Source organism: Camelus ferus, chromosome 1 (assembly GCF_009834535.1).
Source record: "Camelus ferus isolate YT-003-E chromosome 1, BCGSAC_Cfer_1.0, whole genome shotgun sequence".
Lineage (NCBI taxonomy): Eukaryota > Metazoa > Chordata > Mammalia > Artiodactyla > Camelidae > Camelus > Camelus ferus.
Genome location: NC_045696.1, coordinates 373,561 through 390,796, shown reverse-complemented (window position 1 = coordinate 390,796; position 17,236 = coordinate 373,561). Strand labels below are relative to the sequence as shown.

At 46.4% G+C, this 17,236-nt stretch overlaps 1 protein-coding gene across 13 annotated transcripts in view; it reads left to right on the top strand.

Moving 5' to 3' along the window:
• PCNT (pericentrin) overlaps positions 1 to 17,236 on the top strand; it is a 96,110-nt gene that overhangs the window by 54,764 nt on the left and 24,110 nt on the right. For all 13 annotated transcript variants that reach the window (XR_004322377.1, XM_032486255.1, XM_032485869.1 and 10 more), the window contains 7 exons: positions 73 to 243; positions 470 to 622; positions 1,705 to 1,797; positions 7,223 to 8,083; positions 8,516 to 8,701; positions 15,031 to 15,762; positions 16,638 to 16,734. Coding sequence is in view for 12 of the 13 variants with exons in the window: in XM_032486255.1 (XP_032342146.1) it covers positions 73 to 243; positions 470 to 622; positions 1,705 to 1,797; positions 7,223 to 8,083; positions 8,516 to 8,701; positions 15,031 to 15,762; positions 16,638 to 16,734 (2,293 nt within the window). In the remaining variant the exon portion in view is untranslated. The remainder of the gene's footprint in view (positions 1 to 72; positions 244 to 469; positions 623 to 1,704; positions 1,798 to 7,222; positions 8,084 to 8,515; positions 8,702 to 15,030; positions 15,763 to 16,637; positions 16,735 to 17,236) is intronic.

Here is a 17,236-nt window from a genome sequence, read left to right as displayed (position 1 = left end):
AACAAACAGTGGTTTGAGGCTCTGATTTCCTGAAATGCTTGCCTAAAAATCAGTCTTTGTTCTCTTAAATAGGATAAGGCGGCGTTGCAGGAGCAGCAGATGAGCAACTTGCTTCTGGTGTCCACGCTGCAGTCCAGGCTGGACGAGGGCAAGTGCCCGGTACCTCCTGCGGGCAGCAGTCTTGAGGGCCCAGAGGTCCGGCTGGAGGCGCTGCAGAGGGCGCTGCTGGAGCGTGAGGACGAGGTCCGTGTGGGCAGCCTCCTCTGCTCAGCGTCTGCACGTCTGTGTCCGTGAGAACAGTTTGTGCTTTGTGATGACTGTTTGTCTCTGCAATAAGCACGTTTCTGTGTGGACTGTGGGGGGTTGATGGCTTTCTCTGGCGTGTACTTTTAAATCTTTCAAAGTGAATTCAATGATTATTAAGTCAGAATATTAGGTGACTTTTCATGCTTACCTTCTCTAATGCAAGGTTCTGGACTTAAAAGAACAATTAGAAAAAACTAAACATGACTTAGTGAGCAGAAACGAAGAAGTGCTCCATCTGGACTGGACGCTGGGCGTGCAGGACAGCAGTGCCGCCACGCGCGTCCGAGAACTTCAGGAAGAGAGTGCCGGTCTGAAGGTGAGCTGGGAGACCGCAGACACCTACGTTCAGTCGGTTTTGTGAGTGCCAGGCGTCAGTCACAGGGTCAGACCTCGGGCCTCCCCGGACACACGGGACCTTCTTTCTGAAGTCAGAGGGACGTGGTGCTGGCAGGTGACTCAGCAGATGTGTGACTTCTGCGCCAGGCTGGTGCTCGGGGCAGCTCTGGAATGTGTGCGGTGGAAGCAGCTTCCTAGCACTGTTAGTGGAAAAGCAGTATCACTGGGCCTGGCAGAGCCCTGCTGCCCCCTGCGCCAGGCCTCGCCCCCACCTGCAGCACCGTTGATCGGGCCTTTGGGGGATTCTTGTTGGAGCAGAGCTGCAGGAGAGGGAGGCGCTTCCCTAATGACGGACACTGTAAGGAGGGAATGAATCGTCACTCTGAAACCATGGTGTTGCTCTGGGCCGCTACGGGGGCGCCACATTCTAGAAGAGGCGGACTCTGGGTTCCTGGTCACTCCCTGTCAGCAGCGGGAGAAAAATCGGTTTTAAAGTCTTCTCTGTTGCCTTAATGCAATTGTGCTTTTGAGGCAGAAATGAAAAACAGGCTCTGTATAGTGCGGATGGTAATCAGACCTGGATGAGTTGCCGGTGGGTGCAGCCTGGCGGTGGTTTGGTGAGCAGGAACTGACCGCTTCCAGGGAAGCTGGAGGTCACGCCACCTGTGCCCATTCCTCACAAGGTTGCATCTGCATGGTTTTAAAATATCTTCAGTGAAAACAGGGTTTTAGGCCATCCCTAGTCCCTGGATGTCCTTCTGGTGGGAGTTCGTCCATAGTTAATAGGTGAGTGGTGGGTCAGGCACACTTTGCGTGCTCTTTGGTGCTTGCTTTGAAACAAGATTGCCTGGAAAAATGCAGTAATTGAATTTAAAAGCTGAACTAATATGTCATTTTAGGCAGGAAGTACTTTAATAGAAAAACATTTTCAAACTGAACGTTTGTATTTAGAACTGCAGGCTTGTTTGATTAGGATATTTGGCATCTGCAGGGTCAGGACTATTTCCCATAGTAATGCTTTGTTGGCATTATTGTTATGTCTTATTGTTATTATTTCCACAGGCATTTCTGCAAAACAAGGAGAGGGAGATGACGTGTGTGAGCGAGCAGAACGAGCAGCAGCTGGCAGGGACGGGCTATGGCGCCCTCAGCGAGGTGGGCCTTGCCTGGCGCTGCGCGGGACCGCAGTCTGATCTGATGTTTTAGGCATGACGTTCTCAGTAGTTTGTAAGGTGTTTGGGGGTCAGCGGGGGCGCCTGTGTCCTTACACGAGGTCACAGTGGTTTGTCATTAATGCTGGAGGAGGTGTGAGGATGGTGGGGCCGTCGGGGACAAGGAGTCTGTCTGCAGTTCCTCATGACCCCAAGTGTCGCCGTGACAGGCTGTGGGGAAGTTAGGGTCTGTGTTGGTACCTTATCTATTTGGCAAAATTTTAAAATATACTTTTGTGTTACTTAGAGGAATGCCTTTAAAACAGGAGGTTATATCTGCTTCTTGTCCACAGTGCTCTAGAACTGGCCATGCGAATGCTCAAGTATTGTAAATATTGAAAATAGTTTATGAGGAAAATATTTTAGTTCTATTAGGAATATAAAGCGTTAGGGGGTGGGTATATAGCTCATGTGGTAGAGTGCGTGCTTAGCATGCGCGAGGTCCTGGGTTCAATCCCCAGTGCCTCCATTAAAATAAATGATACTAAATAAATAAACCTAACTACCCCCCCCCAAAAAAATTAAAGAATAGTAGAAAGCTTTATAAAGATAATCTCAAATACTTTCTTTGAGGTTTTTGTTTATTTCTAAAAATGTCAGTCTGTACATGCTTTGTTTTCTGTAATTCTATTTGTAATTTTTTGTGAAAATATTGATGATATCTTTGCTTTGATACAATAAATAAACCAAAATCCCGTTTGTAGGACTAACTCCTGGTAGGCTTCTAACTCTTCGAAGGATACCACGTTTTGTTGCATTTTCTGCCCTTATTTTCTGTCAGTGAAGACTCTCATCTTGTAGACTCGTGGTGTCTGCAGGTTTGTGGGAAACTGAACACTCCTGCCCCCCCCACCCCCCGCTGCTCAGACCTCTTCTGACGTGTTTGTTCTTTCTTTTCTGTGGTTGCTTCTCCAGCAGCTGCTGGACGAGCTGGCCCCTTACTCTCAACACACAGTGTCCCTTCCTTCATTGTTTATTCTAGTACCTGGTTAGTGGTGTTTCTTTCATTTTTCGTTGACCTTCCCTCTTACTCTGTAGTTTTCAAGGACGAGGTCTTGAACGTCGTTTATTAGATGCACTCCTGAGTATTTTTGGCTTGTTGCACTATTGTAAACAGACTTAAACTTCTTTCATTATCTAGCTGTTTGCCGTGAGCACACTTACACACATGCATGTGTGTAATTTTTGCGTGTTAACCTTGTACCCTGTTACCTTGCTGAACTCACGCATACTGGTAGTGTTGGGACAGACTTCTGGGGCTTTCTCTGCAGAAGAGCACACTGCCTGCAAGTAAAGCCCGCCTTGTCTCTTTCCAGTCTTTGTATTCTCTTCGTTTTGGTGCTTATTGCAGGGCGGGCACTTGCAGTGCTGGGTTAAGCACAACCGCTGAAGGCGGCCGTCCTGGCCCCGCCCCCTCGCTGTCCCACGTGGGGTGGGTGTCAGCTGCAGGTCTCCTAGCGGTCCTTCCTCAGGTTGAGGCGGTTCCCTTTTGTTTCTGCTTCCGTCCTCCGACTCTTCAGAAGTGGTTGTGTTCTTGTTCTCGTTGTCTAACAGGGTGCGTTACACTGGGTGGTTGGGGAGGTTCAGCCAGCCTCGCCTGGGGCGAGCCCTGCTGGGTGCCGACGGGCGGCTCTCAGTGCGTCGCCGTCGCCGGGGCTGAGCTGCTGATGTTTTTAGTGGATTTCACGTCTGTGTTCATGAGGGATTCCAGTCTGTATTTGTTTTTGGTGATATTTTATCAGATTTTGGTATGAAGACTTTGCTGGGCTTGTAAACTGAAATTCTCCTACTTTCTCCATTTTCTGACAGAGGTTATTTAAATGGATGTGATTTTTTTCCCTTAAATGTTTTGATAGAATGCACACGAAACCATCTGGCCCTGGAGGCTACTTAGTGGGGACATTTTGGTGATGAACTCAGTTTCTTTATTAGGTATGTGGGTGTTGAGACTTTCTGTTTCAGCTTGTGCTGGTTTTGATAAGTTGCGTTTTTCAAGGAGTTTGTCGATTTCATCCAGATTGTCAAATTTCTTGGCATGAAGGAATCTGTAATCTTTCCTTGTTAACTATTAGTCGTATTAACCATTTCCTGTTAAGTCACTGAATACCTGTAAGTTTGGCATCTATGACCCTTTTTGCATTCTTACTGGTGAATCTGTGTTTTCTCTTTTTCTGACATCTTTCTGTTCTCGGGGTTTATTAATTTTATTGATGTTTTAAAAAACCAAATTTTGGCTTTACTAGTTTTGTCAATTTTTTTCCTATTTCTTTGATTTCTCTCATTTCTGTTATTGGATTCCTTCTATGTACCTTGGATTTATTTTGCTATTCTTTTTCTAGCTTCTTTAGGTGAAACCTTCAGTTGTTAATTTTAGACAGATCTTATTTTTAATATAACCATTTCTTATTGATAAATATTTCAAAGTATTTAAAAAATCCACAACACAGTAAAATTCCCTTTTCAGGGTACAGTTCCATGCGTTTTGAAAACTGCGTTTCGTTCTGTAAGCACCACTGCAACCAAGACGGCGCCTCACTGAGTCCCTCACCCAGGAGGCCTGAGCCCTGTGCTGCCCCTTGTGGCCACCGTTCCCCCACCCCACTCCTGCAGCCACCGATCTGTCCCCCAGCCCTGCGGCTTTTGCCTTTGCAGAATGCTGTCAGTCACTTAGCACAATGTGTTTGCAGTTCATCCACTAATTCTTTTAATACTTTAATCCGTGGTTTGTGTATCCATTCACTCACTGAGGTGTGTTTGGGTTGTTTCTAGGTTCTGACTGAAAGTTATGAGTTGAGCTGCTGTAAACATTCATGTGTAGGTTTTTGTGTGAAAAAAAGTTTTCAGTTCTTTAGGATAAATACTTACGAATAGAACAGCTGATTCACGTGTAAGTGTGTGTTTAACCTCAAGAGAAACTGCCTGACTCTGGCCCATTGCTCTGCCATCTTACGCCCCCAGGAGCAGTGTGCGAGGACTGCGCCCGTCCTCGCCAGCACTTGGTGTGGCCCGTCTTCTTCACTGTGGCCGTTCCCATGGGTGTGTGGTGGGTGTCCTTGGAGTTTTTCTTTGCAGTTCCTTAATGACACCTTACTACATGCTTGTTTGCCATCCATATGGTGGTGAAATGTTTGCAATTTAAAAAAAATTTTTATTGAAGTCTAATCAATTTATTATACTGTGTTAATTTCAGGTATACAACATAGTGATTCAGTATTTTTATAGATTCTACTCCATTCAAAGTTATTACAAAATAATGGTTACATCTCCCTGGGTTGTACGTTATCTTTTTTGCTTAGTTATTTTATACGTAGTAGTTCGTGCCTCTTAATCCTCCACCTCGTCGTGCCCCTCCCCCTTCCCTCTCCCCACTGATAATCACTAGTTTGTTCTCTACATCTGTGAGTCTGTTTTTGTTTTATTTATTCATTTGTTTTGTTTTTAGATTCAACATATAAGTGATAACAGTATTGTCTTTATTTGACTTACTTTTCTAAGTGTGATACTCTCTGGATCCATCAATGTTGTTGCAAATGGCAGAGTTTCATTCTTTTTAATGGCTGAATAATATTCCTGTGTGTGTGTGTGTGTGTGGTGTGTGTGTGTATACACCACATTTTTATCCATTCATCTGCTGGTGGGCACTTAGTTTGCTTCTGTATCTTGGCAATTATAGATAATACTGCTATGAACATTGGGGTACATGTATCTTTTCGTATTAGTGTTTTTATTTTCTTCAGACATATACCCAGAAATAGAATTACTCAATCATATGGTAGTTCTATTTTTAGTTTTTTGAGGAACCTCCTTACTGTTTTCTGCAGTGACAGCACCAACTTCCATTCCCACCAACAGTGTAGGAGGGTTCCCTTTTCTCCGCATCCTCGCCAACATTTCTATTTTGTGTTCTTTTTGATGATGTTCATTATGACAGATGTGAGGTGGTATCTTATTGTGGTTTTGATCTATGTTTCCCTGATGATCAGTGATGTTGAGCATCTTTTCATGTGCCTGTTGGTCGTCTGTGTGGCCCCTTTGAATCTGTAGATTGATCTGGAGAGAACTGACGTTTTAACAATGTTGAGTCTTCTAATCCATGAACATGGTATGACTGTTTGTCTTCTTGCAGTTCTTTCATTGATGTTGTATAATTTTCAATTTACATGTCCTGCATATATTTTGTTAGATTTATGTCTAGGTACTTAATTTTTTTTGTGGTGCTATCTTAAATGATATGTTCATTTAATTTTAAAAAATGCTACATTTTGTTTAATTTTAAATTCTAATATGGTTGATTACATTGATGGATTGTCAAATACTGAACCAGTCCTGAATCCCTGGAGTAAGCTCCCCTTGGTCATGGTGTATAGTGCTTTTTATATTTGCTGAATTCTATTTACTAGTATTTTAAGAATTTATGCATCTGTATTCATCATGGATATTGGTCTGTACTTTTCTTGTGATGTCTGTCTGGTTTTGGTATCAGGGTAAAATTGGCCTGTTTTAGGAAGCAAAACAGTATTGTGACAATTTGGTTGAAAATTGTTAACTAGAATACAGATTGGTTAGAACTTTCTTATTTTTTGGTCACTACTGGTGATGTAATCTTAACAGAATGGAGTTTGGAGCCGTATGGACACAGGTTTCTGTCCTGATTTTCCATTTGCTGTCTTTGCAGTCTTGGCAAGATTCTTCATATTTAAATTTCAGTTGTCCCATCTTTAAAGTAGGAGCAGTAACATTTCTTACCTTCGGACTGTTGAGAGTGAGATAGCACAGGCAGAAGCACCCTTCAGCACCTGGCGTGCCGAGTCCCCTGTCCCCGCTGCGCACAGTGTGAAAAGCATGCTGCGTGCGCTGGCTCTTTCACACTCCTAACCAATGCAAATTCCCCAGCCCGACTTCTCACGTTTATTCTTATTCTCCTGTTAGAATGACACCTACAATCTAAATGCCCCCTTTAGGAAAATCAAACACGTCAAAGTTGTTGACATGCTAACAAAATACATTTAAAAGGTGACTGAGATGTGGCCAAGTTAGAGTGTCCCCTGAGCCTGGGCAGCCGCGTTGGGTGAGGTCTGGAAGCAGCAGGACGTGGCCGGAATCGAAGCATTTGAACAGGCGGCAGGGCAGCGGTGGCGCGTGTGGCTTTTTGACCATTTCGCTCCACCTGAAGTAGCTGGATGTTTGGGTGGTTTTCAGACATTCGTGTTGTTTGGTGGCATTGTTAGCCAGCTTCCACAGCTGTTTGGTCGTTTAAGCTGTGGAGTCCCTCCGCTTCTGTGGGAGTGAGTTCAGGCTGAACTGCAAGGTGAAAGGGGAAATTCTGAAGTCGGCCATTTAATTTCCTCTGAAACGTGCTTTTTCTTCAGGTCATGTGTGACAGGGGTTCTGAAATTGAGGAGCTGAAATCCATTATTGAGAATCTGCGGGAGAACCAGGAGCGGCTACAGAAGGATAGAGCGGAGGAGGTGGACCAGCTCCACGAGGTCATCGAGAAGCTGCAGCGGGAGCTGTCCATCGCGGGGCCGGCGCTGCACGAGGTCAGCGGCGGTGACAGTGGCGGGGCGGGCAGCCTGAAAAACGAGCTGCTGGGCCTGCAGGCAGAGGGAGCCGCGGCCCGCGAGGTGCTGGAGGGCGAGCTGCACACCGCCTTGGAGGCCAAGGAAGCCCTGGGCCGGCTGCTGAGTGAGCAGGAGCGCCTGCACGGCCAGGCCCTAGAGGCCCTGCAGGGGCGCCTGCGGGATGCGGAGGAGGCTGCCGCGCGGAGGCTGGCCCAGCTGGAGCAGAGTGCAGCCCTCAGGGAGGCTGAGGTTCAAGGCCTGGCCTCCCAGATCCGGGAGTTTGAAGCTGCCCTGAAAGCCAAGGACGTGAAGATTGCAGAAAGAGACCTAGAAATCGAGGCCGTGAACAAAGAGAGGCGGGCCCACTCCTCTGAGCTGGAGGCCCTCCTGTCGGCTGTGGCCCGCTTCCGCCATGCCTTGGAGCAGCAGCCCCTGGCTGCCGCTGAGGAGCCCCCTGAGCTGCAGCGGCTCCGAGCACAGTGTCGCCGCCTCAGCCGCCAGCTGCAGGTGCTCCACCAGCAGTTTGTGAGGTGCCAGAGGGAGCTGGACAGGGAGCAGGTGTGCGGGGTCCACCCACCCCCTTGTATGGACGACAGCACCCAGTGCCAGGCGCCATGTGATGAAGGGCTGGAGCAGGAGGCTCCCCACGGCCATGGCGGTGACCCACAGGTGGGTCCTTCCTCCTTGGGCTACAGCTGTGCAGCCTCTGTGTGCAGGGAGCTGGGTGAGGTGGGGATATGGGGGTGCATGTGGGAGCTGGGGGTGCAGGCAGGGGAGCTGGAGTGTAGGAGGGGGACTGGGGTGCAGGCAGGGGAGCTGGAGTATAGGAGGGGGACTGGGGTGCAGGCAGGAGCTGGAGGAGCTGCAGTGTGCTTGATGTCTGCGGGAGGCCGTGCTTTGTGGGGTTGCCCCAGCCTCCAGCACGTCTTGGCCTGTTGTGGGCATGTGCTTCTCTGGTCTCCTGCCCCACTTGTGTGATGTGGGTCACGAGCTGTGGACTTTCCCTGGGAGACTTGCTGGCGGGCGAGCCGGCTCCGGAGCTCCCAGAGTCTGAGGCTGCGTGTTCGCAGGCATCATTGTGGTTTTTTCTGCTCATTGCAGAGCCCAGCTACGGCGGACTTGCAGCCTGCCAAAGCCCTGGTGACGCTGAACCGCGCAGGCCTTTGCAAGCAAGATGACGTGATGTCCGTGCTCACAGTCTGCCAGAGGCTCCTGGAGTCCGAGCTGCTTCTGGTGAAGAAGGAAATGTGCTCGCGCGTGGAGGACCACGACCACGTGTCCGGAACGGTGAGGGTGCCTGGCCATGTTCAGCGGGTGGGGGCCCAGAGCACGGGGGCTGGTTATGGACAGAGAACCCCTTGGCGTCACGCACATGGGCTGCAGACAGTGACGTCCTCCCGCAGTCTGCCACTCGTTCAGATCCGTTTTGAAATTTCCCACGTTTGATTCACCCGCACGTTTCTCGTGGTCTAATCATCTTGTAAAAAATGAGCAGTTATTTTTCCCTTGTGGTTGATACAGGTGGGGGTCTGACTGGGCCAGGGCTGTGTCTTGGAGTTTTCCCATGAGGACGAGTGGCCCGCAGCCTTTATTGGCAGCGTCGGCTTCACCTGAAGGCGTCACGTTTATCCTCTGACCCTCCAGGGTTTTCCCTTCATCTTTTCGCTCGTCCTCCTGGCCAAGTAGAGCAGAGCAGTCTTCAACTCAGCAGGTTTAAAATTCTGGTCACCAGGACAGAAGCTACAAGAAAGCCAACTTTTCTGTCCCAGGTGGGGAGGCTGCAGTCAGCAGCATCAGACTGTCATAGAGCTGAGACGCTCTGAGACCTGACAGGTGCTCGGGTGAGAGCCCGTCACCCTGCTGTGTGCACGCTGCACACTGTGCTCGGGTTCCAGCCTGAGCCCCCGGGACCCCCTGTGCTGTGCCACAGGCACCATGTTGGGGATTGGGAGACTGGGAGATTCCGAATCCTGCAGCGCACAGGACCGCAGGCCAAGGCCTGCAGTTTCATAGAGGACACCTGAATCTGGTTTTGTGCGTTTATCAGGTCCCCTCAGAAGATATATTCTGTTTGGAGAGAACCTCTTCACTGACTTTGTGGCAAACTTGTCTCAGTGCCCTGTGGTAGGAACATCTATTTGGACTCTTAAGGGAAAGCTTAGCCCTGGATCCCAAGAGCTGGTCGCCAAATTCTTAGAAGTCATACACTGACAAGGAAATTCCAAATTCATTTCATAAATCACAATTTTGTTTTTTCCAGTGTTTGCATATAGAACCTTCCAGGCTTTGTTTCCTGAAAAAGTAGGTTTTGACGTGTGTGTGTGGTAAAAATACATCTTAATCAACTTGAAATGTATACTCAGTGATATTAAGTAAAGTCATAATATTGTGTGATTGTCCGTCTGCATAGCTGTTTTCATCTTGTAAAACTGCAACTGCCCGTGTGACTGACCAGTAGCCCCCCTGCCCCCGGCGCCCACCATTCTGCTCTCTGTTCCTGTGAGTTCTGAGATGCTCTAGGAATCTTACATAAGTGGAGTCACACAGCATTTGTCTTCACTCTGCCTTATTTCACTCATTATGTTGTCACCAAGGTTCATCCATGTCGTAGCATGTGTCAGAATTTTCTTCCTTTTTCAGGCCGAGTAATACTCCACTGTGTGTATACACCACATTTTGCTTATCCATCATCTGCTGGTGGACACTGGGCTGCTTCCCCACGCTACCCGTTGTGAGTCATGCTGCTGTAGACATGGGTGTGCAGATCCCTCTTAGAGACTGTGTCACCTCTGTCAGGTGTATGCCCAGAAGCAGAGCTGCTGGATCACATGGTGGTTCCATTTTTCACTTTCTGAGGACCTGCCATAGTGTTTCCCACTGTGGCTGCACTGCTTTCATTCTCATCAGAAGTGCAGAAGGGTTCCAAGTTCTCCACAGCCTCGCTAGTATTTGTTATGTTCTGTTTTTCTGCTAGTAGCCATCCTAATTGTAGTTTTGAATTTGCAGTTCTCAGATGATTAGTGATATTGAGTATCTTTTCATGTGCTTATTGGCCATTTGTGTATGTTCTTTAGAGAGATGTCTGTTCAGGTCCGTTGGCAATTTTTGAATCAGGATGTTTGGTTCTTTTAATTCTTCTAGGATTTCTCTCTGTAGTTTTGGATAAATGAATCCCTTATTGTGGTGTCTGATTTGCAGACATTTTTTCTCATTTTGTGGGTTGCATTTTTACTGTTAATAGTATCTTTTGATGCATAAACTTAAAAAATGTCATGAAGTCTAATATTTTGTTTCCAGTACCTTTGGCGTCATATCCACGAAATCATTGCCAAATCCAATGATGTGAAACTTTTGCCATGTTTTCTCCTCAAGAGTATTATAGTTTTCGGTCTTACATTTAAGTCTGATCTTTTTCGGTTTAATTTTTGTATGTGGTGTTAGGGAAGGGTCCAACTCATTCTTCCGCGTGTGGATAATCCAGTACTCCCAGTGTCATTTGTGAAAACAGTCCTTTCCCCACTGAATGGTCTTGGCACCATTGTCAAAAATCCTTTTCCAGTACACGCTGAGGTTTATTCCTGGACTTCCTGTTCTATCCCGTGTCTGTTTTTATGCCAGTGTGACACTGTTTTGATTACTGTAGCTTTGTCAGAAGGTTTGAAGCCAGGAAGTGTAAGTCTTTCAGCTTTGTTCTTCTCTTCCAAGGTGGTTTTGGCTGTTTGGGGTCCTTTAAAATCCCATATGAATTTCAGGACGGGTTTTTCTATCTCTGCAAAAATGTCTGGAATTTTGATTAGAGACCGCGTTGAATCTGTAGATCGCTTTGGGTAATACTGACATCTTGACGGTACTGTCTTCCAGAGCATAACCATGAGATGTGTTTCCATTTATTTGTGTCTTCCTTAATTTCTTTTGGCAATGTCTGTTCTTTTATTGTACGAGTCTTTCACTTGCTTGGTGAATTGTTGGTTAATTTTTGTTGTTGTTGTTTTTTCTATTGTAAATGGAACTGTTTTCTTCATTTTCTTTTCAGATTGTCCTTGTGCAGAAACGCAGCTGATTTTTATGTGCTGGCTTTGCGTCCTGTGATTTTGCTGAGTTGACTTATTAGTTTTAATACTTTGTGGACCCGTTAGGGTTTTCTACATGTAGGATCATGTCATTTGTGAACACAGATCACTTTATGTCTCCCTTCCGGCTTGGATGCCCTTTCTTTCTTTCTCTTGCCTAATTGCTCTGGCTAGAATTTCCAGTGCTGTGTGTAAGGGAAGTGGGCACTCCTTCCTTGTTCCTGATCTTAGAGGAAAAGTCTCCAGCCTTTCCTCAGGTGTGATGTTCCCTGAGGGTGTCTCGTGTGTGGCTCTTGTATGTTAAAGTAGTTTCCCTCTACTAGTGTGTTGACTTGCGTGTTTTGTTTGTTTTTTTTTAATCATGAAAGGGTATTGGGTTTTGCTTTTCAAATGCTTTTACTGCATCAACTGAGAAGATCGTGTGGCTTTTTTCCCTTCGTTTTGTTGATGTGGTGTGTTGCATCGACGGAGTTTCCCATGTTGAATTTCAGGAATAAACACGACTTGATTACGGTGTATAATCCCTTTAGTGTTGAATTTGATTTGTTATTATTTTGTTGAGGATTTTTGCACAAATGTTTATAAGGGATACTGGTTTGCAGTTTTCATTTCTTGCAGTGTCTTTGGCTTTAGCTCTCAGGGTCTTGCAGGCCCCACACAATAGGTTAGGGGCATTTCCTCTGCTTCTGTCCTGTGAAAGAGACCCTAAAGAATTGGTGTAACTTCTTCCTTAAATGTTAGGTAGAATTCACCAGTGAAGTTGTCAGGTCCAGAACTTTGTTTTGTTGGGAGATTTTAAATTACTGATTCAGTCTCCTTTTTTGTCTCTTGTAACTTTTCTTGGTTTAAATTTATTTTGTCTGATATTAGAATAGCTACCCTGCTCTCTTTTGGTTATTATTTGCATGGAATACCTTTTTCTGTCCTTCTATTTTCAACCTATTTGTGTCTTTGAGTCTAAAGTGAGCTTCTGTAGGCGGCATATAGTTGGATCATGCGTTTTTATACATACTGCCAATCTCTGTCTTTGGAGAGCTTAACCCATTTACATTTAAAGTCATTACTGATAAAGAGCCCTGTACTCTTGTCACTTTGCTATTTGTTTTCTTTATGCCTTGTAGCGTTTTTGGTCCCTCATTTGCTGCATTACTGTCTTCTCTTGTGTTTGATTGATTTTTTTTCAATAGTGAAATGTTTAAATTCCCTTCTCGTTTCTCTTTTACAAAAGCTAATGCTTATTATGCCTGTATGCCTCAAAACATAAACTAATAATTCTTTAAAATTCATTAATCTCTTTATGTAGAAAACATGTGGAGTCACAAAATCAAATTACAATACTACCTTTCAGACTAATAACTTAGAAAATATTTTTAAAAGATAAAAAAAATCTTTTAATTCATGATGAAAACAAAATGCACAGTTACAAGCCATTGTTACGGTGACGTTAGCTTTTGTAATTGCCCACGCGTTTTCCTTTACTGAGATCTTTGTTTCTCCACACAGCTTGCATTTACTATCTAGGGTTCCTTCAGTTCCCCTGCAGGACTCTCTTGAACATTTCTCACAGAGCAGGTCTTAGTGGTAACAAACTGCCTCACTTTTGTTTCTCTGGGAATGTTTTAATTTCTGCCCTACTCTTGCAGGACAGTTTTGCTGTATTTAGGATTCTTAGTTGGCAGTGCTTTTCCTTTTAGCACTTTGAATACACTGACGCACTGTCCTCTGGCCTCCACAAGTTTCTGGCGGAGAAATCTGTTGATCTTACTGAGGTTCTTTTGCATGTGGCAAGTCAGTTTTCAACATTCTCTCTTTATCTTTGGCTTGTTTGTAAGTTTGATTACGGTGTGTCTTGGCAGTGGTCTCTGAGTTCATCTTACTTCGAGTTTGTGGAGTTTCCTGGGTATTTATGTTCATATCTTTCATCAAATTTGGAAAGTTTTCATTCACTGTATCGTCGTATTTTCTCTTTGCCTCTTTCTCTCTTCCTTCTCCTTCTGGGACTCCCATTATGCATGTGTTGGTTTGTTTGATGCTGTCTCACAGGTCCCGTAGGCTCCATTTACTTCTCCCAATCTTTTTTTTCTTTTCCTTAGATTTGATAATTTCCTTTGTTCTCAAGTTCATTAATTCTTTCTTTTGCCTTCTGAGATCTGTCTTTGAGTCCCTTAAGTGAGTTTTTAATATCAGCTGTTGTACTTTTCAGCCAGAATTTCTTTTTGATTTCTTTTTTCCTTTTTTATTGATATTTTAATTTTGTTCATACATTATTTTTTGACTTTCTCCACATTTTCCTTCATTCTTTATGTGTCCTTGAATGGCTTTTTTTGAAGTCTTTGGTAGATCCATCATCAGGTCTTTTTCCTGGATAATTTTTGTTAATTCATTTTCTAATTCATTTGTTAATTCATTTTCCTCTGATTGGGCCGTACTTTCCTGTTTCATTGTTTGCTTGTGACTTTTGTTGTTGTTGTTGAACATGGAACCTTTTTAACCTAATAATGTGGTAAATCTGGAAATCAGACTCTCTTTCTCAGTGTTTGCTATTTTTTGTTATTGTGTTTGTTTGAGAGTTGGTTTTTGTTTTTTTTTTTTTTTTGGTTTATTTTTTTTGGCTTTTGGTTTGGGTGTTTTTGTTTTGTTGTTTTGTTTTGTTTTGTTTTGTTTTTTTAGATTGTTGTCTCTGAGTTAAGGATCAGCCTGGGGTGTAAAGTTAAGTTCTCAGGTCTTTTCTGAGCCTGTGCCTTTTCCCTAGGCACACACAGTCACTTCAGAATTTCCCTTATATATGCAGTTGTTTTTGAATGTCCTAGTTTTAAATTTTTCCCCAAAAAGATAAAAGAGGAAAATGCAACGGTAGGGAAAAAGAGCACTTGCCCTTCGATTCCCCTGGAAGTCACTTCAGCCAGAGGGGCAGGGGCTGCAACAAAGAGGGGGACAGGTGCAACAGCCTTGGCCTCCTGCCTCTTTGTCTGCACCCCTGTGACCAGAAGCAGCAGTCAGAGCACAGATTCCCAGTTTTTGGAGGACATGGTCCTTTTTGCCCACCCTAGGCCCTGCAGGTACTCCAGGGACACAGGCATCATTCCTGCTGGGCCCTTCGATGGAGGGGTAGGTAGCTGTTTCCCTGCCAAGTGCTGAGAGCAGCTTACCTCCAAGTCTTCCCCTTGGGGGTTGCAAGTCTTTGACAGACCCCAGACTGGCAGGATGGTTGTATTGGACAGTTCTGCCAGTGCGGGTTGTCCAGGTGGGGAGAGGGATTCCTGGTGCTTCCTGCTCTGCCATCTCTCTAGGATCCCGGCTCGGCATCTGAGCAGGGTGTCAGGGGCAGGCTGGGCAGGGGTTCAGGGGAATTAAAACAAAACAGAAACAAAACTGGAAATTGTAGGAGTCTAGAGGGACCCGAGGGCTCATCATGGACTCTCATCCTTACTTGCTCAGACCCTGAAATTGGCTCATAAGTGACAGACAGACAGACAGACAGACAGACAGACGTGGCAGAGTGCAATTTCGTTATTCCACTGTGTGTGTGTCCTTTTTTACCTGCAGGATAAAGGCGAACTACTGGAAGGTTGTCAGCTTCGGAAAGCTGATCTCATAGCTCAGGCGAGACAACTTCAGGAGAAGCTGAGCCGTCTGGTGCATTCCATGAGCTTCCCAGACGTCGACGTCGAGACGAAGGGCTTTACATCTCAGCAGGCACTGGCGTCTTCACATGTTCTAGAAAATAGTTTGAGTGATGGTTCCAGTAACAGTGAAGAAACTGGCAGCTCACCTCCCGTCGATGCGTTTAGTGTCGATACAACCACCTGGGATCTAGTTGACGCGGTTGGAAGTCAGGGTTCGTGGCTGAGAAGTGGGATGCTGGATGCGCCCACGGTAGAGCAGGTTGCTGCACAGGAAGGGTCGCTCTGCTCCCAGGTGGGCTCGCTCAGATGCCTCCCGGACCCCGCCCACGCCGAGGGGCCCGAGCCCTTGAAGCTCGGGCTCAGGACAATGGACCTGGCCTCCTGGAGCTCCCCTGAGGTCGCCAGGAAGGACTCCACCCTTGAGCCCATGCCCAGCCTGCCCCTGACACCCTGCTCGGATGCCCTGAGCCAGCGTAGCCTGGACACCTCCCTATGGGACGGGACGGTCACCTCACTGCTCCAGGCCGACCAGTCAGGGCTGCTTTGTTACCTGGGCGAGTCCACAGCAGGAACGGCCCCTAGGTGGGCGGAGTCTCCACTGGCTGCAGACAGGACTCCCTCTACTGACCACCATGCTCAGCGAGGGGCTGTGGTAAGTGGTCTCCTGGGTGCTGTCCTGGCTCGGGTCCAGGGGACGCCCAAGGCCCCAGCATGTTCCCGCGGGGCTGGCCGGCAGGGTCACAGCTGCAGCCATTGTTGGTTCACCTCCTGATGTGGCCTGGTGGCCAGGCCTGGGTGGGCATCTGGCAGTCCCTTGGTCAGCAGGTGTGGGATGGTCAGCATCCTGCAGGACGAACCCAAACCGACTGTGATAGGAACATAGAGCACTTCAGTTGTTCTTAAGAACACTTGAAATGCATTAGCCTTACTCGGAAATTCACAGCAGACCCACATTTCCTGACTCATGGGAAGTATAATCATAAACACATCTTTACGTGTGTTCTGCGTAGGGTTCTTGGTCTAGAACGTGTCTTTTTAGATTTATTTTCAGTTGCAGTTCATATTTAGTGAGTTCAACATATAGTCTAATTAACTTCAGGAACACTTCCATTTATTTTTTTTGGGCTGGATTATATTTTCTCTGACATAATTTTGAGACTTTGTGTATCTTGGATTAGATAAAGTGGCAGGTAAATTATGCGGTTTGTGTAATTTAAGGGGTCCATATACGACCATTCATTCCCACATGCTTCCGTCTTTTGTCTGTGTGCTCCTGCAGCAGGCACGACTTTAAAATATGAAATATTTGCCAGTAACTTCTTTAACATATTCCTAGAGAAATGTGGATGAATTTGATTAAATTATGAGCGTTTAACCTCATGTCCACCAGCTTTGAACGCTTTTTGGGTTTGGGTTCTGTGTGGGAAGATGACAGCCTCAGATCTTAGTTTCCAGCTGGCAAGTTGAACTCTGTGACATAATAAGTTATTATTTTATGACCATTTACAAATCTCCCTATTTGAACAGGAGAAAGATGTTGAAGATTTTATCGTAACATCTCTTGATTTTCAAGAAAAGTCAAGATCACCTCCTTTGGGGTTAGAAGGAGAAAGTGCTGAAAAAAGTGAGTCAGTCACAGTTTTACTTCTGCAGCTGTGGCGTGTAGACCAGGGGGAGCGCCCCTGCCCTACCAACCCGTGGTAACCTGGCGTGTCTGCCTGCTCCTGCTCCCCTCTGCCTCTCCCCCCACGTCTGTCTGCCTCTGGGTCTGTGCACTGAGCGTCACTTGACCTGTTATCAGTCCCCTCCTGGGAGGGTCACCGTGTGTTTTGTGACGTCCGGTCCACAGGTCTCACTGAGTTTCTGCCCACTGCCCCGTCAGTGCCTGTTACAGAAATGAGCACCAGATGGCACCAAGTGTCCAGGTGTCCCTTGTGGGGTGGACACTGGTGAGGGCAGGCCAGGTGCCTGGCGGGGCGCTTGGGCCGGGGCCCCGTGTGGCGTGGACCCCACAAGCGGTGGCCCTTCTATTTGCAGCAGACGGGTTGGTGTGCATGTGTCTCATGGGGCCCCCTCGCCACCGTGGCGGTGCTGGCTCCCAGGGCGTCGGCCTGGACCCTGCGTCT